This window comes from Macrobrachium nipponense, chromosome 17 (genome assembly GCF_015104395.2).
Source record: "Macrobrachium nipponense isolate FS-2020 chromosome 17, ASM1510439v2, whole genome shotgun sequence".
In the NCBI taxonomy this organism is placed as follows: Eukaryota; Metazoa; Arthropoda; class Malacostraca; order Decapoda; family Palaemonidae; genus Macrobrachium; species Macrobrachium nipponense.
The window spans coordinates 81,428,263-81,453,930 of NC_087210.1; the positions used below are offsets into that span (position 1 = coordinate 81,428,263).

Below are 25,668 nucleotides of genomic sequence, written 5' to 3' on the forward strand. Positions count from 1 at the left end.
AACGTTGTCTTTGCTGTTGTAAGTGTACCAGTCAGCAACTAGAGTCTTGATAGCAATTTTTCATGCTTTCATGAAAGCAGCCGATGGAAAATAGACGTCTGATTGCCACTCGTTCAAGCAAGCAGTAGTGAGAGACTTGACCACATTTGATGCTTTGAGGCAGTCAGTAGTTAGAGACTTATTTGCAATTTTCCCATTCTGTCAGACAGTTTGATAAAATCAGAGATTCATATAGAATTTGATGCTTGCTTCTAGGCAGTCAGTAGTTATAGGGATAAATGCAAATTGTCTGTGCTTTCGGACAGTTTAATAATTAGAGATTTTTATTGAATCTTCTAGGCAGTCAGTAGTTGCAGTTTTTCAATGTGTTCAGAATTTTAATAATTAGAGATTTTTTATCGAATCTTATAGGCAGTCAGTAGATGTAATTTTTAAGTGTTTTCAGACCTTTAATAAATATAGAGATTTTTTATTGAATGTTATAGGCTGTCAGTAGTTGCAGTTTTTCAATGTTTTCAGAATTTTAATAATTAGAGATTTTTTTATTGAATGTTATAGGCTGTCAGTAGTTGCAGTTTTTCAACGTTTAGAAAAGTTTAATAACTAGAGACTGATACCGAACTTGCCATTGTCCTTCAGGTCACTTCTCACAGATGATCTGGAAAGACTCGAAGCAAGTGGGCATTGGTTATGCAAGGAGCGCCACGGGGACCAAGATTTTCGTGGTGGCTAACTTTGACCCACAAGGGAACTGGCTGGGACAATTCGCCACCCAAGTGCCACCTGTTGGGTAAGTCTCACCCTTTATGAGTTTTCGGATCCCTAAATGGTCCGTCCCTGGTTTGGCCCCATTGTGAGAAAATGGGTTTCGATGATTTTGTTATTGTTATTCACAGCTTCTACTAATTAGTTCATCTTCAGGAGACATTTGTTTTGAAAATGTGACAACACGGACAGACTGACAACTGGAATTTTGATATGTTATAGAGCGCCAAAAACAGTCATTTTGATGGGAAAACTCAAGGACTTAAAAAATGGATTACGCCATTTTTTCTTTAGTTTTTGAGTTTTCCAATAAAAAAATGGATTACACCATTTTTTCTCTAGTTTTTGAGTTTTCCAATCAAATGACTCAGTTTTTTTTTATACATCTCAAAACTTCAACGGTCTGTGTTGTCACTTTTTTTTAAACCAAATGCCTTCAAAAGATGGGCTGATTAGAAGCTCTGAATGAGATAAAAAAAAAATCTCTGAATCCAATTTTCTCAGAATGCATTACTTAAGGTTCTTTGCAGCGTCCCTTCGGCCCCTAGCTAACACCCCTTTCATTCCCTCTTCCGTACCTCTGTTCAGATTATCTTTCTTCCATCTTACTTTCCACCCTCTCCTAACAATTGCTATCCTCCTGTTACGACTTTTAAACCTTTTTTTACTCTCTATTTCCCCTTCAGAGCTGAATGGCATCATGGGTCCCAGAGCTTGGCCTTTGGCCTAAGTTTAGTTGGAAAATATTCCTATTCCATGATGCCTTCGCTTTCAATCTAATTCTAGTCGATCTTGACAGTTCTTGATACCTCCATTACCCTCTTATTTATGGGTCACATAGCCTGGCCTTTGGCCTAAGTTTTGTTGGAATATATTCCTATTCCATAATGCCCTCTCTCTCATCCTAATTCCAGTCGATCTTGACAGTCCTTGATACCTCCATTACCCTCTTATTTTTGAGCAGTTTCAACAAAACAGCCCCCGAAGGAGACGTCCTCGCCGATTTGTAACGCCCCCCCTTTACCTTCCTCTCTTTTCAGCGGCTTCAGCAAGACAGCCTCGAAAGAGAAGTCCTCGCTCCCAGCGACAGCCAAGGCTACTACCGCCGCCAAGTCCTCATCCTCCTCCTCGAGCAGCGATTCGTCGGAAGAGGGCGACTTCGCCGAGGAGTGTTTGAAGGCCCACAACAACTACCGCAAGAAACACGGTGTGCCGGCCCTCAAGCTCAACAAGGAAGTGTGTTTGACATTGTGGCTTTCGTTTGTTTATTTGTTTATTTATGCACTGAATAATTGTTGGTTGCTTCATTGATTGACTTATTTAGATATTTATGACCCTTTTCGAAATATTTAGATGTTTATGACCCTATGGAAATATAAAGGTGTTTATGACCCTTTGGGAAATATAAAGATGTTTATGACCTTCTGGAATATATATATATATATATATATATATATATATATATATATATATATATATATATATATATATATATCACCGAAGGTCATAAACATTAAAATATTTCTGTTTAATGAATATATATATATATATATATATATATATATATATATATATATATATATATATATCCAGAAGGTCATAAATATTATATTTCTGTATATATATATATATATATATATATATATATAATATATATATATATATATATGACTGGTAAAATAATATGTTACAACAGAATTCCATCTAATAAAAGGAGCCCATAAAAACACCAAAATATATAAAGTCAGCCTTGATTCAACAAAGACAGGTAATGAACATCTCAAAGGGTGCATGGGATTCAGATATCATAGATAAAGTCTTGTGTGTATGTGTTAGTGTACTTTTTTATTTTTTATATTGCTTATATTTACATCTCCCTCAGCTGAGCAAATTCGCCAAAGAGTGGGCCCAGACGATCGCCAAGAAGAACGTCCTCCAGCATAGGGACAACAACAAGTATGGAGAGAACATCTACTGCGCCTGGTCCTCGAACCCCAACCACAAGATCAAGGGCAGCGAGGCCGTCGAGTCCTGGTACAGCGAGATTAAGGACTACACCTTCGGGAAGGAGCCTTTTGACCTCAGAGCTGGTGAGTTGGAGGGCCCGGTCGGGGAAATGCCCCCATAGAGGGGTAGGTAGGGTCATCAGGGCACCCCACTAGGTTATGTGTTGTTAGTTCAACCAGACCACTGAGCTGATTAACAGCTCTCCTAGGGCTGGCCCAAAGGATTAGATATTTTTACGTGGCTAGGAACCAACTGGTCTCTTACAACGGGATCTACAGCTTATTGTGGGATCCGAACCACATTAGATCGAGAAAAGAATTTTCTATCACCAGAAATGAATTCCTCTGATTCTGCGTTGGCAGAGCGGGGAATTGAACATGGACCGTGAGGTTGGTAGTCAAACATGTAACCGACTCGTCCAACGAGGAACTACCTCACCAGGCACTCTGTATTCTATGCTTATGGTTCATTGCTTAAGGTTCTTTGCAGAGTCCCTTCGGCCCTTAGCTCCAACCTCTTGCAGTCCTTTTACTGGACCTCTGTTCATATTCTCTTTGTTCCATCATACATTCTTCCCTCATCCAACGATGTTTTCCCACATGTTACACCTTACCCAAACCTTTTGCTGACAGTTTCCGTTTTAGTGCTGAATGACCTCGTAGATTCCAGTTCTTGGCCTTTGGCCTAAGTTCTCTATTTTATTCTATTCTGTACCATTGCTGGAAGATATCCCTTTTTATTAACAGTGTAAATTGATTGGTACCATTACTGGGAGGTATATAGTTTAGCTATCTTGAATAATCCTTATTTAAAGAAGGAACGCCAGTTGACACCCTATAAGCTTACACCTCGAGAACTAGTGTATTTTACTAGACAGTACCAGAAGTCTTACAAACCTTCCAATGTTTAATGAATTGAGAAAGGTTCGACATGGCAGTATTCATAATACCAAAACTATTCAAGTTTAGAAGGGGAGTTTATATATTCAAGTTAATTCTTTTTTTTTCTCTTTTCATTCATTTATGTACTTTCTTAATTTTGTCTACTTTTTCACAATGCTGGGATCTCTCTGGAGATTTCTGCTGGCAGTTTATACGTACTTTATATTGATAATACTTTTTGTAGATCACTTCACCACATTCCCTGGATATTTCTGTGGAAGATTATGAACTCTAGTATGAAAGCAGTTGCCTTGGTGCAGTTTTATTTTTATTTATCCTGAATGACCTGTTTGGTCCCAGTTCTTGGCATTTTATCTAATCCTTCGGGCCAGCCCTAGGCGAGCTGAAAATCAGCTCAGTGGTCTGGTCAGACTACTTTTATAATAATTAATATGCATACTTAGCAACGATAACACATTAATATTCATATTTTTTTTTAAGGTCACTTCACCCAAGTCGTATGGCAGGACAGCAAGGAGCTCGGAGTGGGCTACGCCCGTTCGCCTACGGGCAAGATATTCGTCGTGGCAAACTACAACCCTGCTGGCAACTTCGTCGGCAGCTTCGCCACCAAAGTTCCTAGGCCTAAGTAAAAGTCCCCATCGCGTGTCTTCGTCTCTCTGTTAGCTGAGCATTATCGGGATAGAACTGCAGCTTGGCCGGGTGTGAGAACAAGTATATAATAATAAGAGTTGTTTTCGAAGAGAGGTTATTTACGTGTACATCAGGATTTCAGTTTTGCATGTTAATATTATACGTCTGATTTTATCAAAGATTTCTTTCCAACTTGTAGTTTTGATGATAACCATTATTTAGTAGAGGAGGAGGAGGAGGAGGAGGGTAGTTGTGATGGGAGGAGGAGGAGGAGGTTAATTTATGCATTGCATCTAAAACTGTTGGAGAGAGTGAGTTGGCTCCTTTATACTTTGTTTAGAGATTTTAGTTTTAAGTCCAGACCAAAAACGAGATGTGCCTTTGGTGTGCTGCTAAGAGCATGTACCATATAGTGATTCGAATTATATATTAAGGTAATTCCAGTTAGATGATTCTTTGGAATTTTTTTTATTGTGTTTTCAATGCTTTATCGTAGATATATTATTTCATGTGCCTCGTCTCTGAAGACTGATGTGCAGAGACTTATTGAAACTTTAGTTCCTTTAGTTTTGCTTTACATTATACCTGTGTATATAGTTATGTATAGTTTTTTATATATAATGACAGCCTTTATTATCATTAAGAGTAGTAGCAACAGCAAGTAGAATTTTTTTTAATTTGGTTTCAGCTTTACGGAAGAGTTGGATTTGTTGAGGAAAATTAGCTCTTGATTGTTCAAAAAAATGAATATTTATTTTTGTTGAAGAAAGCTACTGTTTGTTTGTGGAGGTAAAGTATAATTTTGTATATTTTAAGTAAAGTATCATTTTTCTGCTGATGTGGAAGAAAAGAGGAGAATTCTAGTTTTATCAAGAGTACAGGTTAGAGAGTTATGATCATGTAGGTGCTGTGTCTACAGGAGACAGCAAGTCGAACCATGTAGAATTTACCTTTGATGAAATTTACTCTGTAAGTGTATAACAATAAGTGTAACAAAGGTGCTACTACTCTCTATATTAGATGATATTTACATACCCCGAGCTTTTCATCCATCCCATTGTGAGAACTTGAAATCATTCCTAAGCTGTTATGTCTTACTAGTCAGTATTTTCATGAAAATATTGTGTCCCTGCACAGTACTACTGTACAGACTGGTGCTTTATATTAAATAAAATGTAGTGTTTTGTCTCTACACACACACAGCACCGTTTGTTTTCAGACTTATTTTCAGATTGAACATTCCTGACCATGGAGATGTTCTAGGTGCAGAGGTCTTAAGTACTGAAACTTCTGTCTTACAAATTTAAATATACTTCTTATCTGATCAAAAATCTATATTAATTTCTTTTTAAGTTCTGGTTCTATTGTCTATTTCGTTTTATCTCCAGCATAATGATTTATTAAGTTTCCTGTAGAGACTTTTATGTAATATTTTCAAATAGATAATTTCCATATTTTTTTATGAAGAATAAAATTGACCCCATAATGACATGGGTCTTTTTTTATCTCTTTGTAATTCATTGTTATATTTGAGTATTACATGTTCATACATATATGTATTTAATATTTATTTTCCATACACTTTTCGCTTTATTTGTGATACAAACTGCATGTACGTTCACCGTCATTATTCCATGAAAATAAAGCTTTAGAATGACTGTACCCGCTGTTTTATTTTCCTTGTTGTACAGGCTAGACTAAAATCAAGGATAAGAAATAGATTTTCCATCTGAAAGTGGGAAGAACTGATACAAGAGAGACATATAAATAAAGAACGTGTTGCTATGCTATGCCATAGACAAGATCTGGAGTAAAGACAGTGGATATATATCGGAAAGATTTTATATAGCTGCTGGTGTCCATCATGGTTCATTCCTGGGTCCTCTGCTGTTTATCACAGTAATTGAAGAAGTTACAAAGGAGTGTAGATCTGAAGACACCCGAGAATAGGTTTTAGAAATGTTTAAAAGTGTGGAAGAGAGGAATGGAGAAGACAAAAACAAAGTTTCTCGGGCATTCCACTGAGGGGTGAGAGATGTGTATTTAATGGTGATAAAAGTTCACTCTCGACGTGGTTGGGAAGTCACGTAAAGCCGTTGGTCCCGTTGCTGAATAACCACTGGTTCCATGCAACGTAAAAGCACCATACAAACAAACGACTACGCAAGCTTAGTCTATCTCTTCAACTAGCCCATTGATATAATTAGAGCCCATGGGTTTAATGTTTACTGCTATAGCTAAGAAACTCATAAATGTGACTCGTTTCTGCTATACGAAAAATTCTTTGGATGTAGATAGTTACAGTAAGAACATCGCCCTCTGAAAAAAAAAATATGTACATATATAGTCTAACAGCACATTCAAGAAAAGATGGCTACAAGTAGATCAGAATGGTTTAGGATGGAGGCAATCCATTCATATTTCTAACCATCGTTAACAAGGCAATGAAGCAAGTTGATCCGACAAGTATCTCACATTGTGTCATCCTATAGACCCCGGAAATATCGAGAGCAATGGCTTGTTTCCCATACGAACCTGAGATAAGGTACCCAGGTATGAGTCTAATGTTAGTCTATAGTCATGAGATCGGTGATTAGAAACGAGGAAAAACTGAAAATTGCACACAATACGGGTTTGGAATAGTTAAAAAGAATCTAGAGGAACAGCGAAATAATTTATGCCTTGCGGGCACGAGCATACAACGACAGTAGTCAGATGCTGCAAGTTTCCCTTAACTTAAAAATATGCAAAACGGGTGAGTGCTAAAATAAAGAGGTTGGCGATATTTGTCATAAAATGACACAGTTAACTTACATTTCCATTGAAAGAAAAGTGTTAATTTCTTTATCATTAATTTTAATGTAGATTTATTGCTAATTACTAATTCATAATTATTTTAAAATTGTGTCATATTTTTTTCTCTCGTATTTCGCAAATGTGACAAGATTTTCCTTCCCCTCGATTCCCGCCATAATGTTGTGCATCGTAAGGGGACGTTTAAGGGTCCCGATAATGGCGAGCACTGCCACTCCGCATTAGTTATATTATGCAATCACTTCTTGTGTCTATCTTAACGAAGACATCGAACTATATAACTTATATAAGTTAATTTGCATTTTTGGGGGAGTTATGTACAAGAACGCTAGACCTAGGTTAGTTCTTGTGTCTGCGTAAGGCGCATACCAGCGTGATTTAATGTAAACACAAATTGATTTCTTATCTTGTAATTTAAATCCAGTGCCTAAAATGCCTACCTTCGCTGCCTTCTTAGAGAAAATGATGTGCTGTGGACCATTTTGAGCTATCGGAGATCATAATTGCACCACAATGTTCATAAGGCTAAAAAGTATTAGCATAGTAACAGGGTAAGACTTAATTACAGCTTTCCCCGAGATATTTCGGATAATATTATTAGGACCAGAAATCTTCTTTTGTGAGGTTTTAGGTCGTCTGTAGATTCTACACAAAACGTGCATACAATCAACAGTTAGTTGCAGAAAGATTATCCGATGCAGGATATTGTTGCCACATTATATATTATCTATATACAACTTTATATATCCACACTACATAAAGCTTTATATATCTACCATAATTTGGCAAGATTAATCTTCTAGTACGGTGCTGCGTGCAGAGTTCTGCTTAGCAATAGGCTAATGGTCTTTTGAGGTCTTCCATATGACTGCGTAAAGATTATGATAGTGATATTGTGACGGGGTAATAGACTATAATTACTTCATAATACATATTCTGATTTAATGGCCGTTGGAAGACTTCAAAGGACTGAGTCACATATTTAGCCATTGATTAATAAAATCTAATAACCAGATTTTTAAAAATGCTGCTTATTTATTTTTCCTTCATCTTATTTTATAGACGTCTATATTTTATCTCCTGATAGAGAGAGAGAGAGAGAGAAAGAGAGAGAGTAATTAACGATGGTATTTATTTATATAAAATAGATAAAATTAATAAACGATGGTATTACATAAGTATTTGGTTTATGCAAGGATAAGGCAGTGATTTCGTATTAAATCAAACGAAGTGTACGTATAAAGACTGCTGTTTTGTCAATGGACTCCATGACCAAATCTTCTTTGCCTTCAGCTTTTCCCATTCCTATATGGGGTCGCTGTTTCTAGTCAGCCTTCTCCATCTTCCTCTGTCTTGTACATATTGTTCTCTTGGACCCTTTCCTTCACGTCATTCAATAATTTATCTTTCCACCCGAACTTTGGCCTTCCCTCCCTTTTCTGCCCCCCCCCCCCCCCTCCCCCCCTGACTAAATCTAGGAAAAATCCGGTGTCATTCGAATCAAAATCACATTCGCGCCGGACGTTAGTGTAGGGAAATTATTTCACTTATCAATTTACTTATATTTATTTTTAGAGTGATTAACAATGTCATTTTAACGTTTTAATGCCGTAAGATGACGTTTAAGCCGCACAAAATGGAAATTCGGCGAAACTCGAACGCGCTCCAACATAAACAACATCTTATGGTGACTTCCTCTCCTCCTCCTCCCGAGTAGTATATTTCTTGCGCTGGTTTTCTCCTACGGGATTGCCTGTGACCGGTGTCTCTCGCCGGCCATGGAGGCAGCAGGAGCAACGACTGGCAGAAATACTAGATATATGATGGAAGGGGTCGGTGCCAGGGTGATTCGGGGCCCCGACTGGAAGTGGGGCAAGCAGGTAGGCCTAGTACCTATATCGCCGTGTCCGATGTTTACGTAGGCCTCGTCTGGATCGTGATATCTGTGCATTGTCGAATGATGACATGTGTCATAAATGTCTTTTAATTTGTTTGAAAATACCTTCAATATTCCACGATTTTAAGCGAGACTAGGTATGTAGGCCTAGGTTAGGCTGCGCCTAGATGGGTCGAGGACGGTCCCATGCCAGGCCTAAAGGCCTAGGCTGGAATAGCAAGTCTAGACTGGATATTTCAAGTCTATCTCATATGTATTCAGAAATAAACTAATATTGATGGACGTAGCTGAAATATCTAAAAGGTTGTAACTTAGACTAGAGCCATTATACTGTACGTCGTTATTTTTACATATCCCAGGCCTGATTATGCCTACCAGATAGGCCTATCTAAGCATAAGGGAATGACAAGTTGATATGCATTTGACAGGAGTGCATAGGACTTGTTATGGGTAAATACAGTCTTAACTGTTGAGTAACCTGGTGAAATAGGGTTTAGGCCAGTTTGGCCAGCCTTTTTTACGTGATTTTGACAGATTTGGTCCAACATTCATTTCAAATCTTTTAATAACTCACGACAACCTCTTCGATGTCTAATGTCAATCCCCATCATGGAAATATACTTTTTGAGACAGTTTAAGGAATGAAAATGAGTGAAATTACGTGTCTATAGCCTAGGCTACTGTAACGTTAATTTTCTCAACTTAACCTAACATAGGATGCTGGGTCGTACCTTCTTCCTGTCCCTAAAGGCTATACCTAGGTTTTCACTGATGTTCATTTTTTGTCATTAGGTATGTGGACTTTTCTTGACTAACAAGCATTTACAGTAAATGAAATATCATATATTCATTATAAAAACCATATGTCACCACTCTTAAAATGAATGGTGGTATTGAAGTCTCAAAAGTGTCTCATTTCTAGTAGTTCTTAGTTTCAGGCATGGAAAAATAGGCATATGTGATTGTTCACATGCATCACTAGATACCTAAGAGGGCCTAAGTGTGTATTAAAACTGGAGTGGAACTGTTATCAAAGTCGCATAGTAATACATATATTAATTTAAAAAGTATTCTATAACAAATGATGCAAAACTGGACATGTGCATCTGTGCAGTAATGTGATGAATTCTACCAAATGGTAGGGATGTGAAGGCAGGTGTAACAGATGAAATGAATATGTATTATTGAACATGGTATTCACACGATGCAAACAAAGTAAGAATAGATTTAAAACACCAACTAAACCATATCTCCTTTACTGTTAATATCCAGTTGAAGAAAATTGTCTTAGACTCCATAGGGAAACTATTGAGATATCCTGTATCATTTTGATGTAGATCATGTGTAATTTTTTTTTTTTTTACAATTGCTATTGCTATTACTTTTTAATATTCCATGATGATTCCTTTTCAGTGACAGTTATATTACTTTACCTGTGTTGATGAATATAGAAATGCAGCTCCTTGTGAGTTGGGAGGATTAAGGATGCTTATTGGCTGGAAATAGGTTTATTATTCACATGTTGAAGATGATTCCTTTATGTGTGTTGCATAGCCTATGGGAAAAGTGACAGAAAAACAGTCCCTAAATACAGTAGTCATTTGCATTTATATTTATAGCACCAGTAGTGTACAAATTCAGATTTTTTGTGCTTTCCATTGTAAAATTAATTTCTTGGTAATGGATCACGAAGTTTACTCTTTTTCTAATTATTATTGTTGCTCTGTTACCAAAACTACTTTTAAGTTGTTGTGCTTATTTTGATTTAACTGTTGTGTAATGAAGTAATACATACCTATATTTTTTAAGTGGTCTGGAGGAATGTGATGATCACATTTGCCAATTCAACAGGATGGTGGTGAGGGTCATGTTGGTACAGTTCGAAATTTTGAATCCCCTGAGGAAGTAGTAGTAGTCTGGGACAATGGAACCGCTGCAAATTATCGTTGTGCGGGTGCATATGATCTACGTGTTTTAGATTCTGCGCCAACTGGTAAGATGATGTTTGGATATTTGACATTCCTGATGCTGTAATTTTTTATTTCTCCTTATTTTTAAATTTATACAGCGACTGATTGTGAGCATTGTTTTTAAAAGAGAGGTAACAGAATTATGTTCTATTCATATTGTAGTTCATGATATTTACTTAATTTATCTTTCAGTGTCATTGATCATAGCATGATTGTAATTTTGTGTATGTACTAGGGTAAACAACTGACTGGACTGGCCAACTCACTGACTACCGTGTTTTTGGCCACCCTCCGAAAAAGTACTTTAACATGTCCTGACACCGGAGTCCGGAGATGGTCATCAGCCATGAGTTGTTGGTGGTGATAGCAGCAGCTCAAGACCTCTACTCTCCTTTCGAAATAAGTATTTTCTCCAAAGTTAGAAATTAAGGCCATATTTTAAGATTTAAACGGAGGGTAATGAAAAGTGTGGCCAATGCAGTGCACCTTACCCCCATGACGCTTTCAAAATTTTTACTTACAATTAAAAATGTTAAGAAGATTGACGCCATCTCGATGTTTGTGGAGTCACTTGTGTCAACAAACTTCCCATTTCCTGTGCTAAATCCCCACACCACTTGTACCCATAGACGCTGGGGCACTTTCATCACAACAATCGTAAACACGACTTCCAACCACTACTTATCCAAGGGAACTACGGCATTCTTTGCCCTCTTTAATTGTTTATCAGTGTTGTCAATTGGTATGTGTTTACCCTCCAAACTAGGTATAAGACTTACACATATTTGTAGTATATATACATATTACAGCAATTTTATCATTACTGCATTACTATGACAACTAGAATTCATGGAAACAGTTTGTAAATGCATCGGCATATGTGTGAAGCTCCGCTAGATTGGCAACGATGAGTCCTTTTTTCGTCACGTTGTCTGCTCATAAGTACATCAGAAATATTTGTAATTTTTCTGGGTTAATTTGGTTGCAAAAAAGGGATAATAGACATGAATTAAATAAACATTTTGAAGTAACAAAGTAAAGTTAGACTAAATAATGAGTAAAGTAAACAATTAAGGGAATAAAGCTTTGCACCTCATACACCGTGTACTCGTGTGCTGCCCGTAACTGTGTTCATGGAGCGAGCGCTTAGGAACCAGGAACAGCAATGTAGTTAAAGTGCAATTTGGAGTGAATTAAGACCAAAACGTGTATAATAACAATCAAATAAGCACTGTAAAGTTTCAGTTGTGATGGCAGTAAGGATAAAACCACCGATAACAAGGTAAAAATGAATTTCAGTTCAAACCATGACCCCGGGAACAAAAAGTTTCATACTTTCACTAATATAGGCAACAAAATGTTGTTTTATTGTTCTGATTACAACTGCAATTTTGAGTAAGATCAATAAACGTTACATATATACACTAACATTGTTCAAATGATTGCTGGGAAGGCTGGGAAAGATGGTGGATTGTCTGTGGTTAGAACGGCCAGTCACGCGACTGCCGCCATATTGGATTTCAAAATTGCCTTGAAAACACATTTTATGAAGAGCTCACATGCTTACTTTAGTTCATATGGGGCTTTCATATATCACATTATGTTGACGAAACTTCAATCTTTTGAATGATATGCTTAAAGATGTAATTGTATTCTTGTTTCACCAATTAAATATCGAGTGAAAAAGGCCGAGCCACGCGATGACGATGGATCGTCTGCGGTTGTTTACCCTACTAAGTACATACAGAAGATTAGTTTATGTAAAACATTATAATATGATGTATGATACAGAAATTTACCAATAGGAAGTGATTGTTGTATAATGATATTAATATGTGTATATAGTACATATATGTTAAACTCACTTAAGTTTATTATTATTGTATATTTAGAGTTAATGTATATATTTAGAGTTAATGTGGGTCATGGGATTTTCAGGTGTTAAACATGAAGGTACCATGTGTGACACTTGTAGACAGCAGCCCATATTTGGAATTAGATGGAAGTGTGCAGAGTGTAGTAACTATGACTTGTGTTCAGTTTGTTACCACAGTGACAAGCACAATCCCCGTCATCGTTTTTATCGAATCACTACGATAGGCTGTGAAAGGTAAGAGAACAACTTTTACTAGTTTATCAGGTTTTATGCAGGCCATGCTGTATTTGTTCCGACACGGCATACAAACCTTCGGTCCTTTTACAATAGGAAGGTACTAGCGGCAGCTGGATAGGTCGTAAGCTTTCGAACAAGGGGTTCGGTAGTTAACTGCTTGTCCGACAGGCGCGCGCGCGCGACTGGGAGGTAAACAAATCACTTTTGCTTTCGGCCTGCTGGCGTGTAGACTGTATCATCGCTCTCTGCTCGCTTCATCGTCGTTGCTTTCGCATGGTTGTGTTTTTCTTTTTCTATTTATCTAGTGAACTGAATTGTAAGTACAATCATTTCATATTTATTTCCATTGAATTCAATTGTGAATTAAAGGATCTTGGTTTCTCCACGCCCTCTGATTACCCGAGTGCCGGGACTGAAGGGCGTAAGTGCGGGAATTCATTTTTCCCAGATGATCCTCGTATTGTGTATGCTCGGTGCCGAGGGCGGGAGAGCGCTCGCTCCGACTTATATTTTGGTTGGAAATGTGTAGATGAAATCGTAAGTAAGTGCCCTTTTCATTTATATTTATTTTTGACCTGTTAATGCTCGTTGCCCGAGCAAATGCGCTCGGCACGAAAACTTATTTCTGTATGCAAAGTGGGAATCGCATGTACACTATTCTTTTTCATTTTCATATATTTTATTTTGATTATAGCAATACTCATTTTGGATCAAGTTTTCCGCTCTTACCCGGAAATTGATCCTTTCCCCTTTTTATTTGAATGAAGTGAAATCGCAAGTGCAGTTCTTTTTTCATTTTCATATTTTATTGAGATTGCATTATTACTTGGATCAATGTTTCCGCTATTTTTTCCCGGGAATTGATCCTTCCCCCTTTTTATTTTGTATGAAGTGAAATCGCAAGCGCAGTATTCTTTTCATTTTTCATATATATTTTTGATTGCATCAATTCATTATGGATCAAGGTTTCCGTTCATAATCGGGAATGGATCCTTTTACCCTTGCGCTCGGTACCGAGGGCGCAATTGCGCTCGCTCCGAGCCCTTATTCATTGTGAAGTGAATCGTAATGCAAGATTCTTTTTCATGTTATTCCTTTTATTATTGATTGCATCAATATTTATTTTGGTTCAAGTTCCGCTCAGTCAGGGAATTGATCCTTATGCCCTTGCATTCGGTGCCGAGGGCACGATTGCTCTCGGGCTCTTATTATTATTGTTGGGTACATGGGCGCTGTGGGGGGGTGGGGGACGAGAATCCCCCCCCCTGCTCAGCTCCCACAGATGACCCTTCCCCTTCGGGGGGGAGGTTGTCTGGGTTCTTCTCCTCGCCCGATCCGTCGAGCGCGGGGGAGGGCGCTCGATGCCCGATGTACAATTGTATTCGGGGTCTTCCGCTCGTTCGGTGTGGGGCTCACTCCCCGCGCGAGGGGACTTCCCCCCCCACTAATCCCTACTACTGTTATTCCCGCAGGTGCTACTGCCACGAGGGTGGACCTTGGTGAGGTATGGGCGTCCTTCGATTTGCAGGGCATGCCTAGTGTCCAGGGGCTGCGGTTCTATGTCTGGGCCTGCTGCGGTCACCCATGGAGTGGTGACCACGACAACGATATCGACTCCAGGTGACAACGTCCCTCCTCACCTGGTGTACTCACCTCACGTGGTAACAGTCTTGCCTACAGCCGCTGTGAAGTGCCGTTTCGCCGTACCGAGAGGGGGGGCCGCCGCCACCCCCGCTCGTGGTTGCCGCGCTGCCGCGACCACACTTCCGCTGCCCTAGAGCTCGCCCCTGGACCTGCCGCCGGTACCAGGATGTTGCTGGCTGCTGCTCCACTTCCTGTGTTTCCGGTCCATGCCATTGCTGCCTGCGTCTGCTGTGCTGCTGTTGCTGCGCTGGCTGTCCCTGCCGTTGCTCGCTGCCCCCTGTCTGCGGGCTGTGCCTGCTGTGCCTGCTGTTCCTGAGATGCTCATACCTGCTGACGTCGTCCTGTTCGTGGTGGTACTACCCCAGACTTTGGTCTGTCTGTACAGGTGCGTCCTGGCCCTGTGCTTCGGCTACAGCAGCCCGGCTCCGCCCTGGATAGCAGATCTTACGTCTGTCCTGAGGAAGCTGACGAAGAAGAGGAGGAAGGTGCATCGTCTTCATCTTCTTCATCGTCGTCGGCTGCCGCCTCTTCCCCTTCGACTTCTAAGGCTTCACAGGCCGAGGAAGAAGAAGGTTGCCTCCTCCCTCCTAAGAAGTCTCCCTCGGGAAGCTTCTCGGGACCGTCTCACCTCGGTGGGACGGGAGGGTTCCTTCCGCTGGTCCTCCTGCTCCTTCGGAGCGGGGCCCGTCTCTTCTTCCGCAAGGAAGAAGACTACGGGGACCAGAGGGGTACCGCTAACACCGGTACTTCCTCGCCTGGTGTCAGTGGTTCTGCCACTGCTCAGTCCGTCTCAGCCTCTCGTTCGCGGGAGGTACCGAGTGTACGGTCGCCTACCAGCGACCGTGCAGCCAGGAACCAGACCTCTGAGCCCGCTCAGCGTCAGGTTCACGGCACGGGGTGCGGAAGACTGGTGACAGCCGCTCACGACGACTCTCACCAGACCACTCTCGCTCTGCATCGCGGCGACCAGACTGGCTCCCGGGGAAGTGACGGTCCCAAGACCGGCCAGCAGGGCTGAGGCTGGGAAGAGGTCCTCCCGCCTTCGCCGGTGCCAGCCACGGCTGGAACCAGCGACGTGACGTGCCGTGAGGACAACACCGGTCTCACTGTGACAGTGGAGCCTGCAGGTCGCCTGACCGTCGCTCTCACAGAGAGCGATCGGGTACGGCAACCAGCACCAGCTCTTCTGACACTCAAGATCGGGGCCGCTGTGCTCAGTCCAGCCGTTCTCCACAGCGAGACGGTTCGACCAGGCCTGCAGCTCGATCGCCACCCCTGGCGGGTTGACGATCGCCTGCAGCCCTCCAAGCCTGCTGGTTTCTGCCAGCGAGCGAGGAGGGAGCGTCAGTCTGCCTCTCCCGTACCTTCAACCTCCTCGGGTTACACCGGGAGGAGCGAGGTATTGAGAGTGATCGTGAGGGGTGCGCCCCTCATGATCCCACCACGACGCCCTACGTGCCAGGCACGGTTCTTTGGACCGGCCAGGACGTATGTGCAAGTGGATGGAGAAGACCGAGAGGGCTGTCGCTGTTCCCCCTTCTTAGAAGGAAGGTTCTCGGAATATGCTCTTCGTTCGAAGGGCTTAACGGTCCTACTCTGCAAGATGCTGTGACTTCCGAGATCCAGAGGAACTTTGCCGAGGTTATGGCGGCTGATTCGTCAGCACAACGACCTCGGGGAAGGATCGCCGCTCCCACCAGCAGAGCCACGTCTCGGCTCGAGTCGTTTTGGGGCCCGAGAGGGAACCCAAATCGACGGTGGGTTCTGCCGCGATCGGAGCTTGCCGACTGTGTTGAACCAGGTAGTCTCCTCGTCTCCGGACAAGAAGGCTCTCTCAGTTCTGGCCGGTTCGAACAAGCTACTTCACCTCCTCTACTGCGACAGAGGCGTTTTCTTACGTGTCTTCGGACACCGTATTTGAATACCCCTTCGGTCCTCCTTAGAGGTTTCGACCTCGACGAGGACTGGAATGAGTCGGAGGACGGTATCGGCTCTCTCCTGTTAGGTGTCGATCAGCCCCACCCAGACGACGTTCCACAGTGGCGGCAGACCCTTACCTACAGTATGAGTTCGTAACCCTCCTCGGGAAAACAAACGTTTTCTCCTGACGATACGTTTTTCCCAGGCTCTGAGAGGCCATCGCCGTAAGGCGATGGCTGCTCCTTTTCTTCTCCAACTGCTAGTTCCGCTGGAAGGCGAGCCAGTATCCAATTCCTCCCCCCATTCCCTCTCTCCTTACGGCTACGAGGGAAAGGGGAGGGATCCTACAGAGATTTCTCTGTAAGATCCCACGTTAGGGGCTGCGCTACCGGGGGGACCTTCGGTCCTACCTGACGTAAGCCCCGGTCGTTGAGGAGGGATCCTGCCCCTTTCTCGATTTCTACGGGAATCGAGACCACCAGCCGATATCGTTTGACGAATTCGGTGGGGGGTTTCGCAGAGTGCTTAGAATTCTACGGAATTTCTAGCGCACTAGAGTGTTCGAGTTTTTTACGATCTCCAAACACTTAGGCGAGACCACGGTCCAAAGTGAGCGAGAATCCCCGATAATTGTTACACGATAATCGTAACCTCGCTTATGCTCGAATTCCTGTAATTTCTAGCATTTGGAAGAAGACTGCTGCTGAAAGAAGAGTATCTCACAGTAGGCGATTAACCTGGAATAGAGAAGAACGGACGGGAACTTCCAGTTTTGGCTTGAACTATCGTCTTCGGTATTCTGTTCACCATTGAAGCTTTCCTTTGGGAAAAGACTTCTCCTTCACTCTCTTGACTAGAGAACGAAGGCGGTCGATCTCCAATCCTTATTCTCATTCCTCGAGAGGAGGAATTTAGGATGGAGGTCGTGGTACAGAACCTACAAATATACTACGTATATTACCCTCGCGACATGATTCTTTTAACAGTTGAATTGTCCGGGGGTAGGCGCATACCGTAGTTAACTCTACGGTTTGTGACCGAGACGAATTGTATCTTAATTGAACTGCAACTCGGGGTTGCCTGCAACCTCCCAGCAGTTTATCAGTTTTCGATTTTAGATACTTGGTATTGTCATGACAACACCAAATCAGCTTTTGCATTTACCGAAATCCGTTTCGTTTAAATATAATTGCTCGAGCGTATTCTTTATGCTCGATGGTTCTAGCCGAACGCATTCCTTCGTGGAATAATGGATTACCTGGCAACTCAGGATGACGAGTCACCGAGAGCTACTGCGTATTGAACTGCCTGATAGCAGCTCAGTATCAGCTAGGTCTCGGAGATGCACGGTCGGTTACGTCTCTCTCTCCCCTGGTTTGATTGACTACCGAACCGTATCTCTGCCCAACAATCAGGGACTTAGGTCTCTGATTAACGGGGATTCTCGCAATAATGAAGGACCATCTACTGCTGTGACGCTCGATTTCATCGCCTTCGACATTGCGAGAATTTTCAACAGAGATATCTCTTGGACTCTTTCATCTTTCTGTTTACCGCACGGTAACAGAAGTCTGTACTAGTCTCCCGCTGCATCGCACCGCGATAATGCGAATGATTTTTGCAGACATCTGAGTTTGTCTTCAAAATATCTCATATTCGTAGGTGTGCAATTATTCATTGTTCGCCCCGCAATTAACAGATGTCAGAAGACATCGCCTACTCTCCGACCTGACAGCTCTACTTCCAAATGTTCAGCCCATGAGAAGCAGTTCTTCAGGCAGTATTTCCCTGTGTCTTCATTACTGAAAAGCTCTCCGCTTTTATTTTATAGCGGACAAGACGGACAGGCAGAAGTGTCGTACTGGAACGACACCAGCCAGGCGCCAAGTTCCAAATGTGGACAGCTTGGACAGATGACACTGTCCGAGACGGACAGATACGTCCAAGCGCATGGAACAAACCGGACTTTCAGCGCCAGATAAGCGCCAAGATTTTCTTCAAGAGAACCATGCTGAGAAATCAACCAGGAAGCGTCTCTTTATGATTTAGACCAGGAACGTTTTTCTCTGGACAGAGACGAAAGAGTCGCACAGCGGGCCGTCGTCCCTAGTCACGAGATATCCGTTTCTGGTGGGAACTTTGCGCAAGCACAAGTGTCCTTGTCTGATAAGAATGCAAGATGTCCGCACAGGCAGCCGCCATACTTGTCAGAAAGGCTTAGATGATGATCGAGTTTCTTCTCAGGATCAGCTTTCGCCGGACAGGGACGCAAGATGTCGCACAGGTGGCCGTCGCCCTTGTCGGGAGGGAGCTGATCCTGCGAGGAGCCCTTCACCTTGCGAGAAGAGACGTTCTCCCGCGGCTGATAATGATTCTCCGGTGGAACTCGAATTGGAAGATGTCTCTGACACCGAAGATCAGAAAGGGGCTGGACTATCGGACTGCAAAGCGTTGGCGGCGCTTTTGCTCCAAGAATTTGGAGATTCTTTGAGTCCTGCCGCCCCTCCGTCTCCTCGGTCGCTGTTCACGAGCACGAAGACCTCAAATTCGTCCTCCTTCTTGAAGATGCGGCCAGCAATTTCCATGAAGAAAGCTTTGCAGTCTTTTGGAAACTGGCTCAACTCCAAGAAGGAGGCGGGAAAGACTGTCTTTACCTGCCCTCCCTCCAGACTTTCTGGGAGGAGGGGTATCTGGTATGAGACAGGCGAAGCAATGGGACTCGCCCGCCCAGCTTCTGCAGAGGCAGATTTTTCAACGCTGGTGGACGCGTCAAGGAGACATTCTCTCTCCTCAGCCAAGACAACTTTGGGAATGTCTGAATTGGACCACCTCCTCAAGGGATTGTTCCATGTCTTGGAAGTTTTCAACTTTCTGGACTGGTCCCTTGGGGTGTTGGCCAAGAGGACACAAGACAATGAACGCCTGAGCCCCGATGTCCTTAATAGTATTAAAGGAATGGTGTTTAGTTCTTTTCTTACAAAAGCAGTCTCTCCGGTACAGAGGTCGTCCCTACTGTACGCCCCTCTTTCCAACCAGCTGTTCCCTTCTCAGTTAGTGAGAGACATTTCTCACTCACTGACTGAGAAGGCGACACAAGACCTGCTGGTACAGTCAACCAAAAGGCCGAGGACAGCTGTTCCCGCTACGAAGAGGGAGACACGGAACCCAAAGCCGCCCTTTCGAGGGAGTTCGTCTTCTCGGTCTTCCTTTAAGAAGAGAGGAGCAGAAAGAAGAGGTAGGTCTTTGCCTTTAGACCTACCAAGAAAAACAAGTGAACCTCAAGTCCTCCAAACACCAGTAGGCGCCAGACTTCTGAACTTTGCAGAAGAATGGGCGTCGAGAGGGGCGGACAACTGGTCCCTCTCAATAGTGAAGAGAGGATATCTAATCCCCTTCAGAGACAGGCCTCCCTTGACGTCTACTCCAAGGGAACTGTCAGCGAAGTACACGGACCCTGTCAAAAGGAAGACCCTTCTTCAGTTAGTAGAACAAATGTTGGACAAGGAGGCCATAGAATTAGTGCAGGACCCACACTCTCGGGGCTTTTACAATCGACTGTTCCTCGTACCAAAAGCCTCGGGAGGGTGGAGACCTGTACTGGATGTGAGCGCACTGAACCGATTCGTAGAGAAACGGAAGTTCTCTATGGAAACTTCCAACTCGGTTCCTGCGGCTCTCCGTCCAGGAGATTGGATGGCCTCCTTGGATCTACAGGACGCGTATTTTCACGTCCCTCTGCATCCGTCATCGAGGAAATACCTACGTTTCATGATGCAGGGAAGGGTCTTTCAATTCAGGGCCATGTGCTTCGGCCTGTCTACGGCTCCCCAAGTGTTCACAAGCCTGATGAGGAACGTAGTGCGATGGCTTCATCTGGAGGGGGTGAACATATCCCTCTATCTGGACGACTGGCTAATAAGGGCCAAATCGAAACAACAATGTTTGGAGGACGTGGAAACGACTTTGAATATCGTTCGTTCACTCGGACTGCTCGTGAACCTCGAGAAGTCTCAGATGATCCCCAGCCAGGACATTGTCTATCTGGGGATTCAGATGGATTCTCGGGGTTTTTCGAGCATATCCATCGCAAGACAGAATTGCTCGAGGCTTGGAAAAAGTCTCAACCTTCTTAGGGAAAGAACGAAGCTCAGCGAGGGAATGGTTAAGTCTTCTGGGCACCCTTTCGTCGCTGGAGCAGTTCGTTTCCCTAGGGAGGCTAAATCTGAGACCTCTGCAGTTTTACCTGCAAAGAATGTGGGACCGAAAGAGAGGGGAACTTTCGGATCAGTTTCCCATTCTACAAGAGATAAAGTCAGACCTGAGGTGGTGGTTAACCCCTCTTCAAAAGAACGAAGGTATATCCCTTTCGATTCAGAACCCTCTCCTAGTGTTGTTTTCCGACGCCTCGGAAACGGGATGGGGAGCAACACTAGGGAAGAAGGAAGTGTCAGGAACCTGGACAGAAGAACAGGAACTTATGGCAGTTCATCTAGCCTTGAAGAACTTCGAGTCGGAGGTCAGAGGCGTGGTAGTCCAGGTAAATTCGGATAATACCACGGCTCTGGCTTATATCCGAAAACAGGGGGGGACTCACTCGCTCACACTATACAAGATAGCGAGAGACCTCCTGATATGGGCAGAGGAACGAGGCTCTGTACTCTTGACGAGGTTTGTACAAGGAACCAAAAATGTAAGAGCAGACAGACTCAGCAGGAAGAACCAGGTCCTTCCAACAGAGTGGACCCTCCACTCCGGAGTCTGCCAAAGGCTCTGGTCCCTCTGGGGGAAGCCCCAGATAGACCTGTTCGCCACGTTCCTCTCCAGAAGGATAGAAAACTTTTGCTCCATAGTAGAAGACCCCAGAGCAGTAGCAATAGATGCCCTTCTGATGGACTGGTCAGGCATAGATGCCTACGCTTTTCCCCCATTCAAGATTCTGGGGGAAGTGTTAAGGAAGTTCCGTTCCTCGGAGGCGACGAAACTGACACTCATCGCCCCATATTGGCCCGCTCGAGACTGGTTCACAGAGGTACTGGAATGGACGGTGGACTTCCCCAGATCTCTTCCCATGAGGACAGATCTGCTCAAACAACCCCACTTTGAGAGATATCATGGAAACATCCACGCTCTCTCCCTGACTGCCTTTCGACTATCGAAAGACTTGTCAGAGCGAGAGGCTTTTCTCGAAAAGCTGCGAGCGCAATTGCCAGAGCCCGCAGATCCTCTACTCTGCGGGTCTATCAATCGAAGTGGGAAGTCTTCCGTAGATGGTGTAGGTCGAAGAAGCTGTCCTCTTCCAATACCTCTGTGACCGAAATTGCTGATTTCCTTCTCTTCCTTAGAGAGGAGTCACGCTTAGCTGTTTCAACCATAAGGTTATAGGAGCATGCTCTTGGCTGTATTTAGAAACAGGGGCCTCAACATAGAGGACAACAAGGATCTCCATGATTTGTTACGATCCTTTGGTACTACAAAGTCTAAGTCCTCTATCACACCAAGTTGGAATCTGGATGTGGTCCTCCAGTTTCTCTCTTCGGATACTTTCGAAACCGCCGAATAAGGCATCCTTTAGAGACCTCTTGAGAAAGTGCATTTTTCTCTTGGCCCGCGCGACTGCTAAGAGGGTCAGTGAGATACATGCATTGCATTAGACTCTCGGGTAGGTTTTAAAGGATATTCTGCTGTTGTCTCTTTCCAACCTCTGTTTCTGGCCAAGAATGAGAACCCTTCTAAACCTTGGCCCAGAAGTTTTGAAGTCAAGGGCCTCTCTCCCCTTGTGGGTAGAGAAGTAGAAAGGTCTCTCTGTCCGGTCAGAGCACTGAAGTTCTATCTGAAGAGAAAGAGTCAACTTCAGGGTTGTGATCAGAGCATATGGTGCGCGGTAAGGAACCCGAAGAGGCAAATGCTGAAGAACGCATTAGCATTCTTCGTAAGAAATATGATAACGGAGGCTCACATTAAATGCCAAGAGAAAGCCTTTACGCTGCTTAGGGTTAGAGCACACGAAGTACGTGCAATTGCAACTTCCCTAGCCTTTAACAGGAATATGTCAATGAAAGACATATTAGCAGCAACGTATTGGAGATGCAACTCAGTGTTTGCTTCCCATTACCTAAAAGACGTCAGAGTGACTTATGAAAAGTGCTTTTCTCTTGGACCTTATGTATCAGCGGATACCGTGCTGGGACAGGGAGCTGGTACTGATCCTTAAATAATATTATTTATAACTAAAAAATTGTTTGGTTTTGAGTTTTTTATGGTCATTTGAAAGGATGTTGGTGGGGATAACTCCTTTCAATCGTAGTACTAACCCCGGTGTTAGGATCAGGTGATCGGGATCGGTGTTATGCTCCTTGATGATGCCATTTGGCAAGGTGTTTTGTCATGTAAGTGGATAGGACCCCATTGACAAAGATCCTTAGGTTCTGTCGAGTAAGTGGATAAGACCCCATCGACAGACCATCAAGAACTCTTAGCATGAGGTCACTACCTCGCTGAGGCTCTTGAGGCGATGTAAGCTCCTAGGCAGTAGTCATGAAGTCTTTCGCCGACACAGGTAGGAACCAAGGTTTCTTATATTATTGTTACCTAAAACGTATGTTGTTTTCCTGTCTATTCAGTAATTAGCTGTCTCTTACCCTCCGCCAAAGGTGCCAATCAGCTAAGTATATATCTGCCAGGGAAGTTGAATGTATAAAAATGATATTGTCATGATACAGTAAGGTTTTATACATACTTACCTGGCAGATATATACAATTAAATGGCCCACCCAGCTCCCCCTCAGGAGACAGGTGGAAGAGAAAATCTGATAGAAAATGGGATGGTTCCTATTCCTGCCACCCAGCGGCAGTGGCGGTAGATCACCTGACCTACCTGTAGCGTGTGCCGCGAAATTCGAATTTCTGTCGGGGACGACGGAGTCTATAGCTAAGTATATATCTGCCAGGTAAGTATGTATAAAACTTTATTGTATCATGACAATATCATTTTACTGTACACATTTGCTTGAAGTTTTTATAATTTTTTTTTGGTTCCTTATATTAACTATTCATGAAGCTTATTACATCTCTTATTATAAAGAGATGTTACTTCCTATATGTTCTCTGTCTTGTTATTAAATTAAATTCTCATTTTTAGAGTGTTGTTGGAACCTCGCCGTAAAAGTAAAAAGATAGGGATCCGAGGAATTTTTCCTGGGGCAAGAGTTGTAAGAGGAGTAGATTGGCAATGGGAAGACCAGGATGGAGGAAATGGAAGACGTGGTAAAGTATCTGAAATCCAGGATTGGTCTGCAGCCTCACCAAGATCTGCTGCTTACGTCATTTGGGATAATGGTGCCAAAAATCTCTACAGAGTGGGATTTGAGGGCATGGTAAGACAAAACTTATTTTGGTGCATTTATAATGACTTCTTTTCTTTCCAAAATTTCAGTGCCTGTTGTTCTTTCATGGTCAGCGAATTATTACCTTTACCAGTCAGGTTTGCAGGAGGTAATGCTTTTGCCACAGTCTGTATATGATCACAAGATCTTTTGAAAATTGTTAATAAAATAATTTGATTGAATCTGAGTGAACACATGTTTTGGGTAACATCTTCTCGATAATAAGTTTATGGTATGTGTTGGTCAGGATTTGATTGGTTGGCACAAGAAAACCATCTGGCAAACTAAGAAGTAATAACCTTATAAGTAATTTAAAACCTTACTTACCTCATTGTAAGTTTTTGTTCTGTAGTACTTTTCATTTTATAAGCAAGTTGCTTTTTTTTTGGTATTAAAATTCTAATGCAAAATAGTATAAATAAATAGATAAGCTAAGTTTGTGAAAAGACAAAGCAAAGGAAAATGAAGCTGGTACAGATGAAATACAGATGAAAAGAACAATATGTAATAACAAATAAAAAAAAGAAGAACTTTTTAGGGAATGAAAGCTAATACAAAAACAGCTAGAAGGGGACTAATTAACAAAACTTCCATGAATATTTGCGATATAAGCAAGCCCTTTAATTAGGTCTACCTTCAATATCATATACTATACTTATAATATGGGAAATGATTGATACTTTCCATGTTCTTTATTTTTGTTTTTCTTGTCTCTCCCATCCCTTCCATTACGTATTGTTCAGTAGTTGACCCATGTTCACTCAGGTGGATGCTACAGTCATTACCATGGCCACTTTCTCAGGTGGCACATGTTCAGCTTGCTATGGGTCAGTTTTACCTCAAATCATTTGGGTCAGTTTTACCTTAATCATTTTATATTCAGATATTGTTTAAAATATACCATTGATTAGTTAGATGAGCTTTTCTTGAAAAGCAAAGATAGTTGGGGGTATTTATGTTTATCTTTCTCTTGCTGCAGATCTAGCACAGGTAATGTAAGAACTATTACAATTTTATCAATGACTGGATGCTATATAGAAAATAATTGAGATGTCTTACATTGACCATTTCTCATTAGTTATGCTTAGTGGATGCAGCATGCAAGTGGAATTGACCAAAACTTAAATGAAAATATACTAGCAAAGACAACATTTATTTATAAGTTGAAACTTTCATGACATCACCTGTTTGGCAATAACAGATTTTTATGGACTGTAATAATATGTACATATTAGTTTTCAGCACAAGGGTTTGAGGTATAAAAGAGATTTGTATGTGGCTGAAATAAAAACAGTAGGCATATGTGAGGCTATTCATATGTTGTTGTGTTGAGGGTTTTCAGGGGTGGTTGTTTTTCATCAGAGAATGAATATCCATCTCCACACTTCTGCAAATGTATGAACCTTGCAGCACATATTGTATGAACAGAAGAATAACTATTTTAACTACATCATAAGGGGAGACACATTGTATGAACAGAAGAATAACTTTTTTTAACAACATCATAAGGAGATCTGATATTAATGCTTCTACCCCATTGTTTTGCAAATCAATTTAGTTAGCCTTCAGGTTTTTGTGAACCATGTATTTTTACATGTTACTAATTCAGCAGTTTTGTCTG

At 42.3% G+C, this 25,668-nt stretch overlaps 2 protein-coding genes across 5 annotated transcripts in view; both read left to right on the plus strand.

Annotated features, from left to right (window-relative positions):
- LOC135196370 (uncharacterized) overlaps nt 1–5,969 on the plus strand; it is a 103,483-nt gene extending 97,514 nt beyond the window's left edge. For all 4 annotated transcript variants that reach the window (XM_064223155.1, XM_064223153.1, XM_064223152.1 and 1 more), the window contains 4 exons: nt 640–790; nt 1,806–2,001; nt 2,648–2,855; nt 4,155–5,969. In XM_064223155.1, the coding sequence (XP_064079225.1) occupies nt 640–790; nt 1,806–2,001; nt 2,648–2,855; nt 4,155–4,306 (707 nt within the window). In that variant the 3' untranslated portion in view covers nt 4,307–5,969. The remainder of the gene's footprint in view (nt 1–639; nt 791–1,805; nt 2,002–2,647; nt 2,856–4,154) is intronic.
- A 2,688-nt stretch (nt 5,970–8,657) lies between these two features.
- LOC135196371 (E3 ubiquitin-protein ligase mib1-like) overlaps nt 8,658–25,668 on the plus strand; it is a 37,441-nt gene continuing 20,430 nt past the window's right edge. Inside the window, exons 1-4 of the mRNA XM_064223156.1 lie at nt 8,658–9,001; nt 10,870–11,011; nt 12,927–13,098; nt 23,804–24,038. Coding sequence (XP_064079226.1) covers nt 8,900–9,001; nt 10,870–11,011; nt 12,927–13,098; nt 23,804–24,038 — 651 coding nt within the window. The 5' untranslated portion in view covers nt 8,658–8,899. The remainder of the gene's footprint in view (nt 9,002–10,869; nt 11,012–12,926; nt 13,099–23,803; nt 24,039–25,668) is intronic.